Source organism: Rattus norvegicus, chromosome 20, assembly GCF_021556685.1.
Source record: "Rattus norvegicus strain SHRSP/BbbUtx chromosome 20, alternate assembly SHRSP_T2T, whole genome shotgun sequence".
Taxonomy (NCBI): Eukaryota; Metazoa; Chordata; class Mammalia; order Rodentia; family Muridae; genus Rattus; species Rattus norvegicus.
In genome coordinates this window covers 12,054,938-12,079,136 of record NC_141553.1, presented here as the reverse complement: position 1 = coordinate 12,079,136, position 24,199 = coordinate 12,054,938, and the positions used below count along the sequence as shown (strand labels likewise).

General features: G+C 48.0%; 1 protein-coding gene across 38 annotated transcripts in view; it reads right to left on the bottom strand.

Moving 5' to 3' along the window:
• Adarb1 (adenosine deaminase, RNA-specific, B1) overlaps nt 1-24,199 on the bottom strand; it is a 127,403-nt gene that overhangs the window by 36,085 nt on the left and 67,119 nt on the right. For 16 of the 38 annotated variants that reach the window (NM_001111056.1, NM_001111057.1, NM_012894.2 and 13 more), the window contains 1 exon segment: nt 2,659-2,733. Coding sequence is in view for 28 of the 38 variants with exons in the window: in NM_012894.2 (NP_037026.2) it covers nt 2,659-2,686 (28 nt within the window). In the remaining 10 variants the exon portion in view is untranslated. 38 annotated transcript variants of the gene reach the window in all.

Below are 24,199 nucleotides of genomic sequence, written 5' to 3'. Positions count from 1 at the left end.
AAATTTTATGCTAAAAAAACAAACCGTAAGAATAGGGCCGAGTGCTGGAGTAGCGGACAGGCCGTGGTCCCTAATTTCACAACATGCCAGCAAGCCTGCCCTCCTGAAAAAACAGCTGGTAGGCTTCCAGAATAACTTGGCGGCCACACCTTTTAAATGTACTTTACATGGCAAAATAAAAAAGACGACTTTGATCTTTAAGGGAAATAACTGTCAGGCCTGGTGGTGTACACCTGCTCTTTTACCACTCAGAAGGGTAGAAGACCCTTGTGGCTACCAGGGCCGTGGCCTTGTTACAACCGCCCGCCAAGCAAAAAGACTGTCCTTTCTACGTGGGGTGTGCTCGGCTCTCCCTGGTTTACTAGGCCTTCTGAAAGGATGAGTCCCCTCTACCGCCCAGTTTTACAGCCCCGTGCACTGGGCCTGCGCAGTGTTTATGCACATCCCCAGCCACTATCTCCTAAAACCAGCTCCTAAAACCCAAAGTAAACCCTAACAGATGAATATCTTCTTAACTAGGGTGGCTTCGGGGGTCTGTTTCTACCACGCAACACACCAGTGGATTTTCTCTGTGTTGAGTATTCTGCAAATGTTCCTCAGTGAGCCCGGGGGCAGGGTTAATGTGGTGGACATCTTGGTCGTTGCTGCCAGTCTGATTCGGCTGATACAGCAAAGACTACGGAGACAAGCTCAGTCCATGGAAAATCTCCTGTGTGAGGTGGGGAGGGGTCTCTCAGTAGACACCTCAGTCTTCTCAGAAGACTCCTGACACACACGCCACTTCTCCCAGCTGACAAAGCTAATGGAATGGGCACTAAATTTTCATTTATAACATCCTCCAGCAAAAGACCGGTAGGTTACTCCTTTCGGTACTCAGGGAACAAAAGGTGAGAAGGCAGAGCAGAGACGGACAGAGATTAATAAAAGGGAGAACATCACACGCTACATCTGCTCACAGTTCACGTTTCTCAGTAAACAGAATTATCAGTATAGAAATGCACGTTATCAACGAGGCACTCTGATATGCATTTAGCCAAACGTTAGTGAGGCCAAACAGCCAAACGCTCTCAGAACTAAGTTAACAGTCAAGACTATGAGAAAAATGCACTTTCTGTGAAAGTGGAAATCGTTCTCAACTCTTACTTCAGAAATAAAGGTACCAATCACATGGTATAAAAAAATGCTCCTGGGGAAACAAAAATAAAACACTCCAATTAGAGACAGAGCCCACGGTCAGCTGAAGCAGCCACTCTCTCTGTGTACCATGCTGCTGCATTTAGAATGTGAGGTGAGTCACAGTGCAACCTTAATTGCTTTTAAAATCACAAGAGATGCACAAGGCTGACACTTTTAAGTTTGCACTGGACCCCAACGTTTCTTGATATAGGAATATTATTTGGAAGGACACTTCCTTAGTTGAATTACCCAAGGCTCAGTGGTGATAGCCACAGCTGGAGACGAAACCCAGTCCCCAGCCAGCGGGTAGTTCTAGGGACACCTTCGCATACTCCCCAGGGGGTACTGGCTTGGCACAGCACTGGAAAACTGAAATGCAGATTTAAAACTTGGCAAAGCTGAGAGTGACGGGTGGATCTGCCAGCAAAACTCCTCCACAGCTTAAAACACCGCAAGAGCAGAACTAAGAAGCAACCAGTGAACTGTGCGCGGTACCCACATTAGTGGAGGCAAAAGCATGCCAGCTACACTGCTTAAAATGGCACTGGACTGCTGCCTCGTGCCAGCCAGTGGCCATTCTCAGAGTAGATAATGTCTGCCGCACAGCCTACCCCAGATCCAGCATGGCAGTGGGGCGCAGACTGGCCTCACACAGTGCTGTTAGGCTCCGGGTGTCTAACAGTGGCAGAGTGACAGCCCCTGCCACTAGGCTGAGTCACAGAAAGTGTGCTGAGCCCGGTTCTCACCATCATGCCACCCCCTGGAAAATGCCGTTCTGATGGGCAGCTGCATGTTCTTCCTTCAGACCAGAGCACCTGAGCTGGAAAAGTGCCTTCTTCCAGACAACTTCCCAGTTAGACCTGCTCCTCTCTGGGACTGAGGGTGGGCGGAAGTGACTGGTGGCTCACAGAGAACGCCAAGGGAGGAAAACGCCGGTGGGTGTGCCCGAGGCCCCATACCCGCAGCCCCGTGGAAGACGCTGGAGAGCAAAGAGCCCCAGTGAGGGCACCAATCACGGTCCAGTCTTCAGACTAAGATCATGTGGACTCCCTTCCCTCCAAGGCGGGAGCAGCGACTGTGTCTGAGGGGAGCTTTATGAACCGTTATCCCAGTGACCGGGCATCTGAGTCAATCGGAAAGGTTTTCTTGAGTTTAGAGTGGCGCAAGTTCAGAGCTTTATTACAAGGACCACAACTTCACATGAAGCCACACGGCATTATGAGACGGGCACCTAGAGGCATGTTTCTGGAATAAAAGTGATGGTCCCATGATGAGAATGAGGGATGGAAACTCTAGATAGGTGGCTGTAAGGAAAATATCCACAGTAAATACTGAAGCCTAGTACACAGAAACCCACCCCTGGCAACGGCCCCCAGCGGAGGGAGTGTCAAACAGTTTGCTTCTACTGATCACATTTACAAACACGCTAAACGTTTAACGGATGTGAACTATTTGGCACTATGTGATAGGCCTAGATCTTACTCATATTCTCTTCGTCTTCTATATCCATGGTAAAATGCTTTTGAGGGCTTCTTGACTGGCGGAGACCTCTTTTGTCTGAAAGACAGCAAGAAACAACGTTTAGTGTGTGGTCCTAGCAAAATGAGGTGTGGAGTCTTCCTGTACTGTATCACTGCAACTGAAAAACAAAATAAACAAAAAACCGGGGGCTGGAGAGATGGCTCAGCGGTCAAGAGTACTGACTGCTCTTCCAGAGGTCCTGAGTTCAATTCCCAGCAACCTCATGGTAGCTCACGACCATCTGTAATGGGGTCTGATGCCCTCTTCTGGTGTGTCTGAAGATAGTGACAGTGTACTCACATACACAAAATAAATAAACCTTTAAAAAAAAAAAAACCTGTAAGGAGCCTGCCATCTGACAAGGAAAATTCCCAGTCTTTTTCACTTCCTCTCATCATGTTCTGGGCCACCAAAGAGTCTGGGCCCCGGACATAACTGTCTTATGTGGAAAGGGACACTGAAAGTAAGAAAGGGGTCACTACAAAGGAAGCCTAGGACAGTGTCCAGGAACCTCATGCTCTTCATGTTCTACCCCCAGGGAGTAAAGGCTACTAAGGGGTCTAAGACAGAGACAAGGAGGTAATAGCCTGCTGACAACAGCCACGTCCTAGCCAATCAGAGAACCTAACAGGACTCCAGCTATTTGCCATCTAGCCTCTCCTAACAGAACTACGAATGGGTGACAAAGTGACCTCACATAACAAGACACCCAAGTATTTCACACACACTTCCATGCATCCCAACAGCACATCACAGGAGAGCAAAATGTGTGTAGTAGCTTAAATCTAACACAATTCAATCCAACAGGATTGCTTCGCCACACACAACTCCTGCTTCACTGGCAGGAGAAACTCGAAAAAGATCTGGAGAAAAATCTCATCTGCCCAATCACTAAAAAACTCAAGGTTTTCATCTTCCAGATTATTTCTGATAAGTTGTAATTTAGAGAAAAAACATTTTCAAATTTTGAAACAAACATTGCTTCGCCAACAAAATTTGCTTTATCAATGTCAGTAAATTCCGTCTTTAGGAGAATGGTGATTAAATATGCTAAAAAGTACATACATCTCATAAAACATTCACGTATAATACATACGGACCTCATGACAATCATTTGTTAGTAACTTTGCTCTCCTTTGTCCCCCTTGGTAAATGCAGTGTCAGATACTGATGGAGTTTCTATAGAATCTTTTGTTCAAGGGACTGGAGACATGGATCAACGGTTATAAGCACTGGCTGACATTCAGAGCACCCAGATTTGATTCCCAGCACCCAGAGGGGAAATGATGCCCTCTGTGGCCTCCATGGGTACTACATGCACATGGTACATATACATACATACATACATACATACATACATACTGGCAAAACACCTACAAATATAAATCTTAAAAGTGCAAGTTTTCTAGGTAGCTATAACACTTTATATTAATTCATCATCTTTTTATTTGTTTGTTTGTTTATTATGAGTACACTGTCACTGTCTTCAGACACACCAGAAGAGGGCATCGGATCCCATTACAGATGGTTGTGAGCCATCATGTGGTTGCTGGGACTTGAACTCAGGACCTCTGGAAGAGCAGTCAGTGCTCTTAATCGCTGAGCCATCGCTCCAGCCCATTAATTCATTATCTTTTTTTTTTTTTTGGTTCTTTTTTTCAGAGCTGGGGACCGAACCCAGGGCCTTGCGCTTCCTAGGTAAGCGCTCTACCACTGAGCTAAATCCCCAGCCCCTTAATTCATTATCTTAAGATATACTTTTAGAGTATCTATTATGTTGAAAGCAGAACTGCGTACAGTTCTAAAGGAACTAAAATGAATCAGATAGATTTTGCAGTTGAGGACTCCAGATGTCCAGACAGCTGGCTATGCTAGGGAACTTTTGCTAATAGTTAGGGGTGTAGAAACAGTGGTTATCTGTTAGAGGTGTGTGCTGAAGTATCTATAGATGAAATAATAGTATCTGGGTGCACACTTTATACAGCTCTACATTGTGACACAGTGTGCTCACTGTGGAACACTTTAGTGTGTGTGGGGAGGTCAGGAGGTAATTTTACAGAGTTGGCTCTCTCCTTTCACCTTTATGTGGATTCCAGAAATAAACTGAGGTCCCCAGGTTTGTGCAGCAAGCACCTCTACTGAGCCATCTCAGCAGCCCAAGCCACCATGGAAAGTTTTAGGAGAAAGTGGGCATTTGGTGAAGTACCGAGTGTGAAGACATCATAGTGGGCAGGCACCCTTAGCAATGAAGGGGTAATCTCAGGAAACAGGGATGTCGTTGTTCATTCAGACAAGTTATGGCCAGAGGTTGGACCATAACACTTCAGAGGCAGAAAATAAGTGTAGGTGACTTAACAGGACAGGACACAGACACCTCTGAGAAACCAGGGCCATGTGGTAAAACGGAAACCTCTCAGAAAGCTCTTGTTTGCTCAAAGGAGGCTTGATGCAGGCAGAGGACACAGAGGCTTCTTTTTGCAACGATTGGTGGTAACTTCAGAGATTCATACCTGTTCCAAGTACCAAGAGTAAATACAACCCCAACACACACACACGCGTGCACACACACACACACACACACACACACACACACACTCTCTCTCTCTCTCTCTCACACACACACAGACATACAGACACACACACACAGACACACTTATACCCACACTCACACATCCACACCCAGATACACACACTCACATACAGACACACACACACACACATACACACACCCTCACACACAGACACACACAGAGACATACTCATATACAGACACATAAGCTCACACATACAAACACACACACACCCTCACACACTCACATACAGACACTCACACAAGACATACAGACATACAAACTCACACACAGAGACACAGACACACACACTCACAGACACACACACTCACACACACACAAACACATACACGCTCAGGTAATGTCACTGAAAAGGAAGGATCAGAGCTGGAGTCAGGCAGAGTAGAAAGCTGGCTTCCACGCATGACACAATTGTTACATCTTAACCTCACAGCAGCTGTGCTCACAAGCACAAGACAGGCCCCATCAACACCATCATGAAATGAAGAGGGGCTCATAGGGGTCTCCCCTGCCTAAGGACTTACAGGCAGTTAGTTAACAGCAGGTGGTGGAGGGAAAGAGGTTTTCTTCAACCACTAGTAAGGAATTCATGTTCCTGTAAACAGACTCATTTATGTTCCTGTAAACAGTCCTAAGGAAATTCTTTGGTTCACGTACACTGAAAAGGTAGGAGAAGCAGGGCTAGCTGGGAAGAGGACGGGCATCAGTGGGAAGGGGAGGGGACAAGAAAGGAGAACAGACCGGAAGGTGACCAACGAGATGTGCAGAAGATGGAGGAAATACACTTCACCTTTTCTGCCTGCTCTGGGATCTACAACAGAGAGCCCCAGATTTCAGAACCAGGGGAATAAAACAACCAGACCAGGAAGGGCATGCTGTGCCCTACAAGCCAAGGTGGTGCCCAGAAGCTCTGAAATTTCCTTAAGCCTCATTAACCTGACTCAGGGTGGAAGAAGTTGTATATCGCCTAAACCAAAGGGCACAGATAAAAACGAAAACCAAACAAGAAAACAAATCCTGACAAAAGCAGTTCTCTCTGGTGAGAGGAAAACTCACGAAAAACTTTATGCCAGCAGAGCCCAGCCTGACCCCGTCCATGATGGTCTCTTAAGAGGAGTCTGGAGTCCAGGCAGGGGTGGAATGAGCCAAGCCTGAGGGGGAGTCACAAGGTTCACTCCCACCAGGCTGAGACAACTGTGTTCCCCACCTGGAAACCATCTACTGCTGCCACTGGAGCCCCTAGAAGGGGCAGTAAGAGGCCTTCTACCATGGCGAGTTTTATGCCAACTTGACACAAGCTAGAGTCATCAGTGAGGAAGAACCCTCAAGAAGGCTGTAGGCAAGTCTGCAGGGCATTTTCTTAATTAGTGATTGATGGGGCAGGGCATCACCTCTGGCCTGGTGGTCCTGGGTTCTATAAGAACGCTGTCTGACTAAGACACAGGGGGCAAGCCAGTTAGCAGCACCCCTCCATGACCTCTGCTTCAGCTCCTGCCTCCAGGTTCCTGCCCCACTCACCCCCTGCCCTCACTGTTTTTCCGAGGACTATGGACTGCTCTATGGAACTGTGATTAACCCTTTCCCTTTTGATCATGTTGTTATCACAGCAACGTTAATCCTAACTAAGATATCTTCTTGGTGGGAAGCAGCTGCAAGGCCCAGTGGGGTGCTGGACTTGTCCACACTTGCTGTAAGGCACTGTCCTCCTTTCTCTTATAGAGTGTGGTAAGCAGAACTGGACAAGATCCTGAGTCTCGTGATAATCACGTGAGCAAGTTCCAACCAAACAACAAAACACCCATCGGGCAGAGAATCTGGAGGATTCCAACAGTGAGGACAGTCAGTCTACAGGGATGAAGGCTTGTGGAGTAGCCAGGAAGAGAAATTAACACGGATTTCAGCCCTGGGAAAAGGGGTGAGAGGGAAGGCAAAAGCAGCTCTCTGGGGTAGAGGACAGCTAGGGCAGAGTCAGCAAGGGGCAGACAGCAGCGCACAGGACTCAGAGAGCTCAGAACAGACGGTCACAGAGAGCCTGGCAGTCTGGACAATGGTGCAGGAGTGGCCAGTGGGAGGACAGCCCTTCCACACAGAGGTGAGCCAGGAGAGAGGGAGACAACCCAGAACCTTGGCACAGCCCCTCGAATATGATCTCTAAATGAGTCGGGGACTTAAATGCAAAACACAGAACCATGAAACTTGTGGGAAAACCTTAAGGGGAACTGCTTGGGACCCAAGCAGAATTGTCAGACCCAAAAAGCCAGGGGAAAGTCAGGAAAGGGAAAGTTTATACACTGAACTTTAGAAACAAACCTGCTCTTATAGGCCCTGCTTAAAAAGTTAGGAGAAAACAGCTGAAAACCACACTGTGTGTGTGTGTGTGTGTGTGTGTGTGTGTGTGTGTGTGTGTGTGTGTGTGTCAAGGATGAGGTCAACGGTAAAACAAATGTCCAATAAGAAAATAGATGTGAGTAAAAAAGAAGTCATTTGCCACAAAGACACATGGGTGGGAACGAAACACAGGCAAACATGTCCACCGTGCCTGGCTATGAGGAGATGTAGCTTCAGAGAGCAAGGCGCTTCTGGGAAGGGAGTACAGAGGAGCCAGGAGTCCAATAACTAAAGAGGACATGGCCATGCAACCCAGGAGCTGCGCTGAGGAGAACCAACTGATTCTCACGCTGCACAGGGATCTACACTATCTCAGAGGAATGTTTCCCTCAGAGTCAGGCAAAGGCACAGTTAGTCTAACTTCACTCCTTCTATGGTGAACCAGTTGTTGGTATGGGTGGGAGCTGGCTTGCTGCAGATGTCTTCTGCGGCGATGGACCCGGGGCACATGGGAGCGCAGCCCGATGAGGTCACCTGGCTTGCACAGGCTGCCTTACGGTCCTACTCTCACTGAAATTCTGTAAAGGACACGGAAAATGTCTCACAGTAGAAATAACTGTGCTGTGCCTGGTGGTGGGTGGGGGACCTGTGTGGCAAGAACAAGAGCTAGAATCCCTGCAGAGTGGAAGCCGGCGCCTACAAATGCCAACCCTTGTACCAAAGGTTATAAAGCAAAGTGGACGGAGGGAGGCGCCAAGTGTGGTTCAGCATTTCACGCGGCTGCTTCTTGCGGCCCGAAAGGAAGGTCTTATGGCTTCACCTATGAACAAGAATTAGAACCCCACTGAAAATCCCAACAGAAAAGAATTCCAGAAATGGGCTTTATTTGACTCAAAATAATTGCCTCATTTTTCATCATGCCTCCAGGGGTGGGCGGGGGAGAGGTAAGCTAAAGCTAGGAGGTAGTGGTGCGAAGACCTTTTGACTCAGTCAGCATCAGAAGAGCAGAGATCTGCATTTGACTCATGAATGGAGCCCCGGCTACCATTCTGACTGCTTCTCTAGCAGCTACAGTCAAGGTGTTTCTAATGGCAGTGCAAAAAAAGGGAAGGTAGGGGCTGGGGATTTAGCTCAGTGGTAGAGCGCTTACCTAGGAAGTGCAAGGCCCTGGGTTCGGTCCCCAGCTCTGGAAAAAAAAGAACCAAAAAAAAAAAAAAAAAAAAAAAAAAAAAGGGAAGGTAAGAACAGCCGTGCAACTTGACCTGTGGGGAGCATTCCAGGTGGGACACAAGAGCCCTGCCCCCGAAAGGGCCTCAGCTCACAGGGCTGAATGCCCAGGATAGAATGAAAAGCCCAGCATTAGAACACAACATGTTCAGAAACAACGCTTGGCAAAGATGGAGGGTTAACCATCACGCCCGGGTGAGCTTTCCCTCGATACATGCACTCGTCTGCACCGTCCCTACCACTTAACAAGCACTACTGTGATTAAATTGGCAATGAATGATTCTTGTTATGTGTCTTTTTGTTAAAGGATATATTTATTATTTATATTATGTATGTGAGTACATTGTTGCTGTCTTCAGACACACCAGAAGAGGGCATCAGATCTCATTGCAGATGGTTGTGAGCCACCATGTGGTTGCTGGGAATTGAACTCAGGGCCTCTGGAAGAGCAGTCAGTGCTCTTAACCACTGAGCCATCTGTCCAGCCCTGTGATGTATCTTTTTATAGACTCTTATGTTGCAAAACAAAAACACAAAAGTTTGTATTAACATCTCTATTAACCTCTGAAGCAGGCCTGTCTTCCCAGGAAGGTGAGGTGGTGTTAAAGGGAGGTCCCTCTCCCTTTAACAAACAGATATTCTAGGATAAAAGCGGGGGATGGGGCAGGGGGGGACATGCCTACATGGCTTCCTTATATCAAAGACACTCCAGAACCTGAATTTTTCTTCTGGGCTAGTGAAAATGTTATCCCTAAGAATACTAAAGCAATTACAGATAAAGGTGACTGGCAAACGTGAGGGCTAGGAAGCACTTCTGTCAGTAAAAACACTCAGAGGCACAAGTCTGGATCCCTGGCACACACACAAAAACTAGATCCAGCAGTTCCTAACTTCAGTGCCGGGGGAGTGGGGACGGGTGGATTCCTGGAGCTCACGGTCGGTCGGCCTAACTAAATGGATGAGCTTCTAGTTCAGTGAGTGACCCTGTCTCAAAAAAATAAAAACAGTGGAGCCTAATAAAAGAAGACACCATGGATCCTGACTCTACACGCACACACACACACCACATAAAGGTTAAGTGGCAAATAAACTTACTAATACCTGTTATGGATTTAATCACTTTCCATCTTTCCTCAAGAAAATACAGATTTTGAGAAGACCTTCACGTGTTCTTTACGTGTTCATCACCGTTGGTGATGTTTTCATATGAACCAAAACTTTAAAACCAGAGTTTTGAAAGACTATTTGCATTGAGTCTTCACATACGCCAGCAGTAAGCACGACTCGAGGATAATATTATGGCCGTAGCAGCAAAACAAAGCACCTAAGTGATGACTTGATTATTTAAAACGGTTCCTGAGATACAAATGTCTCCCAACGCCTAAAGGGAAACAAGCGGCAATTCAACAGGTTAAGCACGCGTCAGAAAATGAAAAGCCCTTCGTGACTGGTAGTTTGCTTTTGATATCACCTAGCGAAATGACACCATTAAGGTTTCCAGAAATATTCAGCTTTCCTTTCTAGAAAGCCACCCACATACCATGATGCTCAGCTAATTCCTGCAGAGTCCGTATGTACTGAGGAGGTGGTGGCGGGCTGTGTGAGCGAGTAAGGACTGGACACAGCATCTCAGCAGGTGTGTGTGTACAGTACAATGCGGGGGAGAAACTACAGCCAGGGTAGCTAGGCACAGCATTCCTCATGCTGAGTGGAATGTCAACACTGGTAACCCATGGGGCAGGAGACAAAGAGCCGAGGGCAGCAGCTGAGCACACCACCACACGCCATCAGCTCAGGAGGACCTGGTGCAGGTTATGACACCCAGTAAGGGTAGAGACAAACAGCAAAGGTAACAGAAAACATGGGAAGGAGAGTAGTGGTAGGGTGCAGGTCTCGCTCCTTCCATTAAAAGCCTCCCACCCAGGTAGCAGGTGAGTCATTGGTGGGTCAGGCACAGGTCAATTGTGTGAAGAGGCTCAGCTACTGGTGGGTAAAACCTGACAGGGGCGAGTGCAGAGGAGGATGCTGAGAAAGGAGTGACCCTGCAAGGGCTGGCCTCTCCAAGGGACCTCAAGTGCTCACTTAGGTAGAAACTGGACCAACACAAATGAGTATAAACCTGCGTCATCTTGAGGGTCCCACCTCTCACACGCAGCAGATGCTTAAGGCAGACCACCATCTACAGTCCACCCAGGACTTTTCCTTCTCATGCCTGCCACATCTTGTACTGCCAGTTCCCTCAAAGTCCAGCTTAGAGGCCTCTGCCCTCACAGTATCCAGGGTGGCCTCTTTGTAAACCAGAAATACCCTGAAGCACAAGCCCCCAGGCTCACACACATCCCAGTGTGCCCCATCATGGCCCACCAGAGCCTCTCCTCATGGGCTGCTGGCTGTGCTGCTGTCCCAGGCTGGGCCACTCAGCCTGACTTAATGTATCATCTTGAGTGACAACTGCTATGACGCCTCTGAGCCTCGCTGACCTATTTTGCTGTATTGTTTCCTCCTCACAATCAGTACCAGGGGTGTGCTGGCACCTTAGACTTTAGCTGGATACAAATACAGGTTCACTCTGGATGAAAGCTGTTTGGATGAATACTCAAGGAGTGGGGACGCACCACCCCTCCGGCCGCCCTCACCACACTTCCTTCTGCCCGTCTCTGATAAACCACATCGCCTGACATCCCCATCTACCTTTCTTTGGTCTCCAAGCACCTCCCATCAATGGCTTCTGCTTCCTTTTCACTGGTTTAATACCAGGTTCCTTTAGACGCCTGGATGTGGTTTCTCCAAGTGGGGATCCGCAATGCTTTCTCCCAAATTACTGCAGGGCTCTCGCCTCCTCTCAGAACAAGGCCAGGTCAAAACACCTACTCAGAGAGACATCCGTCACCATCCCATGCAGGTGCTGCTCCCACTCCAGGCAGGGTGTGTCTGTGGCTTGCTGACTGTCTGTCTGTCTCCCTCCTTGCATGGCTAAAGCCCACATGGGTAAAGCAGGCTTCACCTCCTTAGCCGTCTTCTAGTACCTGCCAGCCCAGTGAGGATGGGCTGAGCTCTGCTCTTCCTAGCTCTGTTCGACTCCTCGCAATGTGTGCGCTAGATACAGAGGCGAGCTGTTAGCCTGCACAGCCACAGTCGAGACCCCCAACTCCCCACTGTCACGTGACTGCTTCAGCTGTCTCCTCCAAGGAACTCCTGGGGTGCTTAGCTGTGTTTGGGATGGTGCCTGCTGCTTTTACGTTGGCTCATGGTTAAAACAGCCACACGCCACCCTTTACCAAAAGAGAAAACACGGGTTTCGACAATTATTCCCATTTTGAAATATTTACTGAATATTTGTCCAAATGCCGACTGGCCACACTAAGTAAACACTCCCCCCTGTGCCTTGACACGCGCAGCGGGGCTGTGTGGCTCAGTGTGGCTGAGCACCAGCGGAGTTGATCAAGAACGTTGGGTAGCAGCACGGTCAATAGCGTTGTATAGAACAGGCAAGTATGGGGTGACCATAGTGAGGACCAGAGTCCCAGTGCCCCACCAGCTCCGCTTTCCTCAGCGTGACATCTACACCTGTGACTTCCCTCCCCAGGAGATGCCACACATGCTTATTGCCAAGATAGAACCGCAGGTACTAATGGCCTCGGAAGCCCAGGGCCAGCATCTCCTCTGGGCACCCCAGATCCGCACACGTAAGCAGCATCTCATCTGCGGCACCTGCCCAGCCGCCAGCCCACAAACCCCATGAAGAGCTCAGAGCTTGGTCTCTGTCTGTGACATAAACCCCAGCACTTCCCAGGGCACACGAGGTGGGTCTGCAATCAGGGCGCCCTCATTCCTGATCACATCTGTGCTCACTGGACCGAGGGGCCTTGGGAGAGCACATCAGTCACGCCTGCTTCTTGTGTGCCAAGTCTATACACACTTGACAGTGTTTGGCTGCAAACTGAGGTCCTTAACCTGGAAGGGGTTCTAAGCGGAAAGGATCAAAGGGCAAGGCAGGGTCAGACACAGTTTAAACAGTGTGTTCCAGGTACCTTTCCTTTATCTTCGCTGGAGGACATAAATTCTCTGCTGTTCAGGTCTCTCTCTAGCAGATACCAGTCGGAGTCTGAGGTATGCAGGGTGGTGGCTGGTGGGGGTGCTGGAGTCTGACCCGGCTTGATCAGTGGCACGCCTTCCTCATGGAGAGAGTGTGCGTGGGGGGTTGCAGGCCACACTGAGTGGGACCTTGAGATTTAGCGCCCAAATGGCCTGCATACAGTGAGTGCTCCTGTCAATTTAAATAGATTTCAGCAAGAAGCCAGGCCAGCAGAGCCTGCAGTCGCGCTTCTTCATGCCCCTGGCCTGTGACTATTTTTGGTGAGTTAGGAAATTGATGGTGATAGAACCCTGGACAGTGCTGACCACAGTCAGCAGACCCAGACGGCTGTACCTGCCATGTGATCTCAAGATCCCTGACTCTGGCTGATTATCTCAGGAAAATTCCAATAATCCCTAAATGAATGCATTCGCATCACACTTCAACTTGTTTTCGGTTATGTTCCAGATACACATGTAAATGGAGCTTAAATTTATGAGCATAATGACCCAAAATGAGGTAATAAACCCGAGTTCCACCTGTGTAGTTAGAGAAACCAAATCCAGCCCATTCTCTTTAGGAAGAACATTTACCGTAACCAAATGATAAAACAGAGTATAAAATACTTTACATGTAGTTTAAAACCTCACAATAAGTTAAAGCTATATTCAGAAAAATTTTAACAAGTATGAATATTAGACACATGAAATCTAGAATATTCTGCTTATATTTAATTAGTTCTCCTTCCCACGGGACAACTAAACAGAGCAAAGCCACAGAAAATGTTTCTAAAACTGCATTTTCAATATTAGCATTTACACTGGGAATTGGCATTACTGAGATTTATTCTGGACCCAATTTCTGTAACATTCCAAGTGTGACTCAGTATTTCAGTTGCTAAACTGGAATGTGTTGCTGCCACGGATGCGTCCTCTCTGAGAGGAGCTCTTGCCCTGCCATCAAGGCCCTCCCTTGTGCCTTGAAGCTGCCAGCTTCACAAATGCAATGAGACATACATCATATCTGCCACAGCACATTCCAGAAAATCTGAGCTATCTACCCACTTTTGTGTGTGTGTGTGTGTGTGTGTGTGTGTGTGTGTGTGTGTGTACTTGTACGTGTGTGGAAAGTTGTCAGTGGCAACTTTCTACACTTGAGGCCCTCTCATAGCTGACGTCACACACAAGATTTCATATGGTCCATTCCAGAGCAAGCCTTCAGCCTGACAGTCAAGGGCACCATTGTTACTACTGAAACTACTGAAACATATAAAGCTCTGATGCTGGGATGCAGAAGCTCCCTGTGGGCCCTTGTTAAGATAGGTGGGCAGATACAGAGACGGGTTAGTGGCACTCCACCCCACACCCCAACCCTTGCCTTGTTCTTCATCTCTCAAAAGATCCCCTCTGTCTGAACTCAAGCTGAGGCTAAGGGGAAGGCTCCTTGACAGCATCTCGGGGTCACTCATGGCCAGCTGTCCTCTTCACACTGAGCAGGGAAGGATGCTCTGAGTCTCGGGATTATTTTCCGTCAGCACTCAGAGTACGTGCTTCTGCTGAGCTGGAGTCTCCTCTACGATGTGCCCAACCCCCCCTCATTTCTCCACCCTGGAAACCAGGCAGAAGAGGATGGCTTCAGATCGAGGCACCCGAAGATGGCCTTTGGATATGTGCAGAAGAGCTGGGAGCAGACTAAAGATGCTCTCACGTTTGAGACAAACAAAAGACTCAGAGAGGAAGCAAAAGGACAGGACACAGACATGGGACCTTACGCATACAATGTGGTGGTGATCGTGGGGGAATCTGGCAAAGGAGCACCTCTGAATTTTGGCTCACCCCAGCCTACATGGTGGCTGGCAACTGACTCCTGATCAGACGTTAATGGGTCTTACAGTCTGACCATGCCAAAGGCTCCTCTCAGGCCTTGTCAGAAGCATCTGCCTGGCCAGCACCAGGACTAAACAGCTTTCCTTCTCATGAGACTTTCTGCAGTGCACACAAGCTAACCACTGTTTGTCCTGTGGGGGGCAGAGCAGCCACACAGTAAATGAAGGAGGGAGGGAGAAAAATCACAGAAAATGTATTGTCACAGTTCAACAAGCAGCTTGTCACTACAGTTTCACCACAGAACTAAAAATTTAAAAGCATGTATTTTTTTTTTTGGCCCAATTGATAAGATATGATTGCCCTCCTAAACATACAAAGCCCAATACACATCCATCTCTTTAAAACACTCGTAACAACCTATAAAGATACAATGTGGACTCTTAACATCACCTGCCATATTGTCCTGCCACAGCTTCTCTCTAAAAGCATGTATTATCCTGGTCTTAGAAAAACACAATTCATTACACACAATCTTAAAGTATTTCAAAAGCTCACACTTCCGATCTTAAGTAACTATGGTGTAACTACATGTCCAGCCTTCACAGCCTCCGTGGCTTTAGACGTGTTTGCTTCTTCAGTTTCACAGACGTATTATAAACCACCAAGAGCATGTGCTACTACTATACACAGTCACGCTGCTCAGTAACCGACAGTGAGCTGATTTAGAAGCCTGGCTGGAGGTAAAGTACCATCCTATACAGGCCTAGCTATAGCTGGGTGATGCTCTACTCTTTAAGATGCTAGTCCGAAGAAGGCATCTCACAGCAGAGCTTTCCCTGCAGCTGACACAGCTCCACAGTACTTAGGAAGGTTCCCGAGCTGGGACTGCAGGGAATCCAAAGACTGTGGTCAAAACTAGGCTGGGATGTGCCAACATTCTCCCAGCTAGGTGGCTCAGGCTGAGGGTCTGCAGAACAAGTGGCATTTCTAAACTGGGCTAATGGACCAGCACTCCCCATACTTTTGCTTCTGTGCTCTTGACTGGCATTGTGACTTCCTATCTTACAAAACTCGACTGAAGGTACAAAGGCGAGCAGGATTGGACTCTTCTAAGAGGACAGCAAGGAGGAAATAAATCGGGTTTGAGCTTCCCTTTGTTCTATCTATATGGTAGTAAAAACAGCACACGCACTTTGCCCACTAGGGCGTAGGGACCGTGATGTCCTTCTGATATACCCCAACGTTCTATCAAGCACTCTTGTTTTACACTGAACAAACTACAAAGACTGCTGGCTCTAAAACCGATGTCTTCTTCATCCTTTAAAAAAAACTCTAGCTCATTTTGTTTCCTGAGGCATTACCACTGCTGGCTACAGAGTGGTAGTATAATATTTCCAATTATATGAAGACGGTGACTGTTGATAGCTTGTATGGAATGTTTTACCTCTAAAAGCTAATGGTTTAAAATTTTTATAGTAGTGGACGCTGTCTATGCCCTGGAGGGCACATGATGTTTTTACTACTACGAAAACTTTTGAATCCTAGTTAAAAAAAAAAAAGAAACATCTATGGACTTTAATGTCTTAAAACAGAGTGGAATTAAGTACTGAAATAAGCCAGGCGCTGACTGTGAAGGGCTTATCCCTGCTTCTGCAGAAGGAAAGTATTTCCACAGTAACAGCTATGGTCTTGCCCTCCCAGTGCAATAAGCACATTTAGGGCAAAAGAGGCACGGATGGCGAGCAGCAGCAAGAGCGAGCGGTCCAGCGGTCCTTATGAATCACCTTTGTACAGAGAAGCCTTGTAATGCTAATGCATCAAACTTCCACAGCTCCACAAACACCCTTCCAAAAGCACCCTGCAGACCGAGGCTGAAAGGACCCCTGCTCACACTTACAAAGGCATCTTCAAAGCTTCCATTGTCAGCATGTCCTATCAAATTCCATAAAGTATCAGCGAGAGAGAGGCATTCAAGTCAACAGTGAAACAGAGAAGCGGCCAGCACCGGAAGGCTGAGCCACAGGCAGCCCACCCCAGAAGGCGCTATGGTGTGGCTTGCAGACTCCACCTACGTGTCCAAGTAATTACCTTTCCTTTCCGAGCGCTTCTTGCGCCTCCTCTTATACCGACGCCCCACGATGCTGAAGAAGGCACCCGAAGTCAAAGTCCCCAAGCCCGGTGATGCCATAGGGACCGACAAGTGGCTGCCAGCCCCTGCTAGTCCCAAGCTCATTCCGCGTCCCTTGGTCACTCAGCAATAACACAGAGGATTATTTCAGGGCATAAAGCTGAGGCTGAGGCGACAGCCACCCCTGCCGGCAGGATGCAAGGGACCGACTGCTCCTCTGTCTCATTCATCAAGCCTCAGAATTAGGCAGAACTGGGTTGAATGGGACCCAAACACACAATGATTCCCTCACTTACCACCCAGAGAGTGGCACGTGACAGTTAACCCTCAAAGCACAGGGTGGGAAGGAGAGAAATGCAGCACCTGCGAACCTTTCTGGGAAAACAGTCTCCTGCCACAAACATCAAAGTCCCGTCTCAATGAAAACTACATTGGGGATGAATGCACCGATGGTAGAGAAGGTTTGTGGAGTAAGAGCTGGGGGGAAAAACAAACAAAAATGGGGAGCCGCAAAGTGCGATGCGGATGGGGTGATCATGGGTGATGAGGGGTCACGAACATGCCAGGGAACTGTGAGCTCAGCTGGCCAGAGAGTCCCCAGGACAAGTCCACCTTCAGACACAATCTCTCAGGTGCCTCCTCCTCTTTTCTGTCATGTGCTTGGGACCAGTGCTGACCTGGTTCATTCGAGAGTGTAGATCATGGTCATTGAGGAAGGGTGCTCAAGGATTTGTGTTCCATGACGCCCTGGGCTCTAACACACAAAACCAGCCCAGCCTACAACAGCACTCTGACTGGCAGGCCTATGTCCCACAGACATATATATACAAATATATACAATACACACACACACACACACACACACACACACACACGTCACACGTCCATAACTTACATACAATACATACACATACACACACACACAAAGTCACCCATCCATAACTCACATACAATACACACACACACACACATACACACACACACATACACAAGACACACATCCACAACTTGCATGTATAAGCTTATACGAGTATACACAGATGCACAGGGACATACACACATGAGTATACATGCACAGCACACAGCACATGGCACCTCTGTCGCTCAGGAGCCAACAGTGATGCTGGCCCAGCAACCCCACAGCCCTAACACTGCTCCAGACAGACAGACGCTGCCAGACTCCAGGATACTTGCCACTGCCTCCCAGCCCCGGGTCCCTGCGTGGAGTGCTTTGCAGAAGAACTGTCAGGAGTATTACTGATGTGGACTATGTGGGTAGAGAAAACACACGTGTCTGTTCTCTCCTGGTACCTCGCACGGTATAAAAGGAACCTTCACCCACAGAGCTCGGCATCCGTTCACAACCGGTCAGTCTCAAGGCACATGAGTTAAGGGTGACACTGGCAGCCGCATGGGAGCCGTCTGGATTTGAACACGCATGACCGTGTTTTCCATGCGAGAAACACCTACTCTACACGGCAGCTACACGAACACTGCATAACAGAGCCACCGGCAGCTTTTGTCTTTGCAGAACTGTCCATCTGACCTGACAAACCTAAGTTACTTAAGTAATTTTGACACAACAGTTATTTTACAACTTTTAACAATTAAAAATATTTTTTAAAAAATGTGAAAGATCCTACTTTGCTTAAACATACAGCACTCTGGAAAGATATGTACAGACCTTGTATTTGTATTTTATTTTTTAATCCTTTAGATAAAGAGCCCACATATTTCTTCTGTAAAGGGCCAGACAGGCAGTAAGGCTGTGTCTCTACTGCACTTTTTGTCTTGTTTTAATCTTTAAAAACTCTCTTAAAATGGATAAAAATATGCTATGGCCTAGCTGCCAACACTCCTTTAGGTAGTGCTACCAACAAAAACATCACGTCTTGATCCACCATTCGTTCCAACATGAGTAAGCTTTCCACAGAATGCGCAGACATGTGTGGCTGCAGCTGATTCAGACGTCTCTGCTATCTCGCCAACTTTCAGTCATAAAAACCCATCTTTCCACCAGCTCTTTGCATTCCGAATGCACATTTGTCAGTGAGCAGAACCAACATGTCTGTGGTACATTGACTCGAGCACTTTAAAACCCTATGCAGGATTTGTTGGCCTCATGGTACTCTTACCTCAAGCCTCTGCCCTGCCTCGATAGGTCCATGCTACGGATGGGTGCTGCAGACAGCAGGCCCTGGGGAAGGTGGGACACTGGAGGACACAGAGTTCAGCTCCTGAGAGGGAGCTGCTGCAGGCAGAAGCCGCACTGTTTCCACTCCCTGACTGCTGGGGCCCAGAACAACAGGCCTTAGCACGATTCTCCTAAGCCCAGGTGGGAAGATGATGGCCACCTTGTCACTCCCCTCTCCTGACTAGGTCCTGCACACACCACCTTAGCATGTTCCAGTGACACTGACAGGAGAACCCAGCCTGGAACCCACTCACCTGGGGGCTGGCTTTAGCATGGCCTCTTCTCCCCGACGCAGCTCCCACCTTTCAGGACTCTTACCCATCATTCTAGAGCTATTGTACCTCAGTATCTTCTGGGGATTGAGCCAACATACCAGCCCCCATACTAGAATCTGTAGATGCTCAGGTCCCTGACCTACGTGGCACGGTATCCGGATGACCTGTGCGCACATCTCAAGTACTCTTCATAGCCAGCACAACACAACTGTCGTATGAATACTGCACTGTATGAATACATTTCCCAACAACATAGGGTTGAGAAGTGACAAGGAAAAGCCTGTATGAGCTCAGCCCAGATGCAGTTTTTCCCAAACATTTTCAATCCGTGACTGGAGGCAGACACCCCACAGATCCGAATGACGGTTAGAGCAGGCAAGAGCAGTCGGGCAAGCCCGATACCTATAAGCACTTATTCAGCCTTAATGCCTTTACACTGTGTCATACTCCCCGAGGCCGTGGGGGCCGTGGGGGCCGTGGGCACTTGGGAACAGAGGACAGTCTTAAGGGGTACAATCAACACCCTAAAGACAGACTAGGGAAGCATCTTTAATGTTGTCCTGCGTCTAGGGAGCAAAGGAACCCTTTCACAGAAATGGTAGCAACACTGGCATGTCTCAGTGTTAGTCCAAGAGGGCTGCGTGTCAACCTGCCACCCCCTAGGCCTCCTGTCAGGCAGTCAGGATGTGTGAGAGGGGCTGCCAAGAAGACAGCAGAGCCACCCAGAGGCGGCATAGAGGGCTCAGGTGGTCACATAGGCCTGGACACCAGCACAGGGTGATCCAGACCTATGCCACAGCTCTAAGGAGCCTGTGGAAACACGGCTGTGGAGAGTGCTGGCCGCAGGTCAGGGGTGCCTGAGCTGCTGTGTCTGTGCTTTTACTGTGCCCCCAGGATGTTTGGCCCAGGGAGCAGATGACTTGCTTTGGAAAACATCTGGTCAAGACATCTCCAACTTAGGCGGCAGGTGGCAGGTTTTATAGTTTCCTGTCACAAGTCACTGTGGACAAATGCCCTGACTGTGCCACATGCCTGTGCTTTGATACCCACCGGCTCCAAACCCACAGTGAAGATCAGGTGTACAAGGTGTGGCTCCCGTCATGGAGTCAAAGGCAACCACAGGAATGGGCACCAAGCCACAGAAGAGGCAGTCGTTTAGAAATAGGAAAGCGGGGGTTGGGGATTTAGCTCAGTGGTAGAGCACTTGCCTAGCAAGCGCAAGGCCCTGGGTTCAGTCCTCAGCTCCAAAAAAAAAAAAAAAAAAAAGAAATAGGAAAGCGACTCTGGGTTATCGCAATAAGAAGCTGGGAAGGCTGTCGGGCCCACTCAGTTATGTGGAGCCACACTCAGGCAACAGTGGGTAAAATGGTGCTGTGTGAGTTTGTCTTCTCGCAGAGGTCATCTGGATCTCACGAGACAGTCCCTCTCCCCAGGCCCATGTTGGTCTGTCTTTGGCCTTCTTGAGAGTGAGTGTGACTTTTGACTGTAGCAGGTTAACAAGGCTCATGGCACGAGAGCTGTGGGAAACTGGGGTATACGGCCAGGAAGCACGATGGTGTGATTAGCACATGCTGACTTACGCTGAGTCATCCCCGGTCTACAGAGCAGAATATACACCTCAACTCCATGTGTGCCGCTTTCTTCTTCTGCCTTCCAATTTCTTCTATCTTTAGAGTTAGTTAAGAGAAATATCAAAACAGAAGTCTGATTCGTGAAAATAAAAAACAGACTCCTGCAGAATGTGGCTATGGAGTGAGCCAGATGTGTCTTCGATGGCTTAACTTAAAACATACTTCAAGCCAGGAGTGTTGGCACACGCCTTTAATCCCAGTGTTAGGGAAGCAGAGGCAGACAGATCTCCAAGTCTGAGGCCAACCTGGTCTGCAGAGAGAGTTCCAGGACAGCCAGGGCTATAGAGAAGCCCTATGTTGAAAAGCGAACAAAAATAAATAAGTAATCTATGACTTCAATAAAGAAATACTTCAAAACTTCTCCCAACTATAAAAGTGATCCCGTTTTTACCTTCAGTTGCTGTGTTTTGCAAGGTACCATTTTCCTTTGGGGGAATGTCATAAATAACCATATACCATTTAGCATTTGACATTCCTAGTAACTAATTTTATTTTTAATCTATGTCCTCGTAGCAAAGACTAAAACTGGATGTTCCTAGAATATTCACTTGGGATGAAACTCCTTTAAAGTATTTCCCACAAGATCTGAACAGTGACATCATCAGCTGACATGCCAACGTGGACAGGGGACATCTCACTAGACCCCACCACTAGATGAAGATCTGTACATAATTAATGACTGTTGAGAGAGGGAGGGGCAAACTCCCCTAGGGATGAGCCCCACACTCAGTTATCCAATCTCAAGTGGTCACCCCAAACAGCATACATGGTACAGCAATACCAAATGCACTATAGGTTGTAGTTATGTGTTTTTGTGTGTGCACACGTATGTGTGTGTGTGTGCACGTGCGCATGTACATGTGTGTCTGTGACAATAACAATATAGAAAAAGAGGCTATGAATTTGAGAGAGCAGGGGTAGAGGGTACACAAAAAGAGTTGGAGGGAGGGGCAATAATGTAATTATTATATTTAATTCTCAAAAATTAACTTATCAGTAGCATTTGCTTGCTTTGGTAACAGGGTCTCATTTTGTAGCCCTGGCTGGCCAGAAACTTGCTATGTAGATCAGACTGGCCTCAACTCACAGAGACCTGTCTCCCAAGGGATGGGAATAAAGGCATGTGCCACCATGGCCAGAGGTTAATATTAATTTTTAAAAGTATTTTCTGTGCTTGGCTGTTCTTCCTGGGCTCAGGTTTGATTCACAGCACCTACATGGTAGCCCACAAACATCTATAACTCCAGTTCTAGAAGACCCAACGTGTTCTGTTCTACGCTGGCACCAGGCATGCACACGGTGCACACACAGGCAGAACATCCATACACATAAAATAACTTCAAAACATTTGAATGTTATTGCCCTATTGCCTAGGATGAGTGAGGGGTTTGGGGTATTGTTTGTTTATATAGAGGTGGACTAGGACTGTCCTTTTCCAAAGTTGTAAGGTATGGCCTTATTTACTTGGGATCATTTACGTATTGTTTTACCTAGTGTAGCAGAGATCAAGTTTCATCACCCAACACACACATTAACTGGATCCTAAGGATTCGGGCTGATAAGACCAGCGGTTTCCCCGCTCCACACTTTCTGGCTTGAAGGCCTGCCATGGAAATTCCAAATTTGGATTTCCCCTTAGCTACAGTAGCAGAAGATAGTCGAGCTTCCACTAAGGCTACTTGAGCCTTCTTGGAGAAAAAAAAGACAGGTCTCCTGTGGTTCAAGCTGGCGGGATGACTCACTAGGTAGCCAAAGCTGGCTGTGAATTCCCGATCCTCCTGCCTCCACCTCCCAAGTGCTGGGATTACGGGTGGGTGCCAGCACACCTGGTCTCTTCGAGCTTTTTATGGCGTCTACCACAACTGCTAAACCCTCCAGCCTCTTTCATGGGATTGCAGTTATTACAAGTCTAATAAGGCGTAATCTTATCCTACTTTCCTGGGCACACATTTTCACTAGCTGTGCTGGCCAGTTTTATGTAAACTCAAGCTAGAGCTATCAGAGAGGAGGGAACCTCAATTGAAAAAATGCCATCAGAAAATGTAAGCGGGCAAACTCAAGGGGCATTTTCTCAGTTAGTGATTGATGGGGGACACCCCTGGGCTGGCGGTCCTGGGTTCCGATAAGAAAGCAGGCTGCACACTCCATGGGGAGCAAGCCAGTAAGAGTTCTCCATGGCTGCTGCATCAGCTCCTGCCTCCAGGTTCCTCCTGACTGCCTTTCATGATGATCTATGATATGGAAATGCAAGTGAAATAACTCAGCCTCCCCCCACATACACATACAAAGTAGTCTACTCTTTTAAGAGTCTGGCTATTTACATAAAAATCCACATGTGAGAAAATGTAGCATTCCTCAATATAGCATTTTAAACAATGTTTAAATTTGGTTTTGTACATATGTGTGCTTGGTGCAAAGGGAGATACCAAAGCTTTGGGTCTGGATGGTTGTGAGTCACTCAATGGGTGCCGGGAACAAACTGAGTCCTCTGTAACCACTAAGCCATCTCTTCAGAGAATACTAAAACACTTCACAAGTATTTCTTAATAAGACACCAACAAAATATCCCCTTATCTAGCTCATATTTATTGGATTTCCGCTACACACCCCATGCTCTCAGTGCTTGAGAGACATCAGGAAACAAAAGCCACATGGCTGCGGTCATGAAACCTGTTCAAACATGGACAAGAAGGATGCTCCGGGAACGTCAGACAACTGAATGACAGCACACCCTGCGGACGGTAAAAAGATGCCTGGGTGGTCAGCATGGGGTAAGGTTTCTCCACACTGATAAGACAATGAGGAAGTGGGCCTCAAGCTGGTTAGGCAGCTAGCCTTGAGCGTCAGGCAAGCATGCTCTGCGGGCAGTGTCTCCGGGCAGCTAAGCAGAGATGTAAGAAGGGGTCTGTGGGCCCAGCATGCGGGACTTCCTAGGGGAAGGGGCAGCCACTCAACAGAGGGGACTGAAGCAGGACTGTTACCCAGAGTTTTCATCTGGTTCTGACCTACTTTTAAGAATGCTGGAGGCTGGCAGGGAACAGTCAGGGGTAAGGCTTAGTGCAGGAGCGCAAGTCAGGACTTGGGGACAGCAGTGCAAGGAGTAGGCGGCAAGCATCCCACGATGCTCAAAAGTACAGCCAGGGGCTTCCTGGGTAGGAGTGTGGGAACCAAAAGGAGTGGAATGGAGAGCATAAGGGAGAGTGCGGGACAGAGGAGGAGGATCTGGG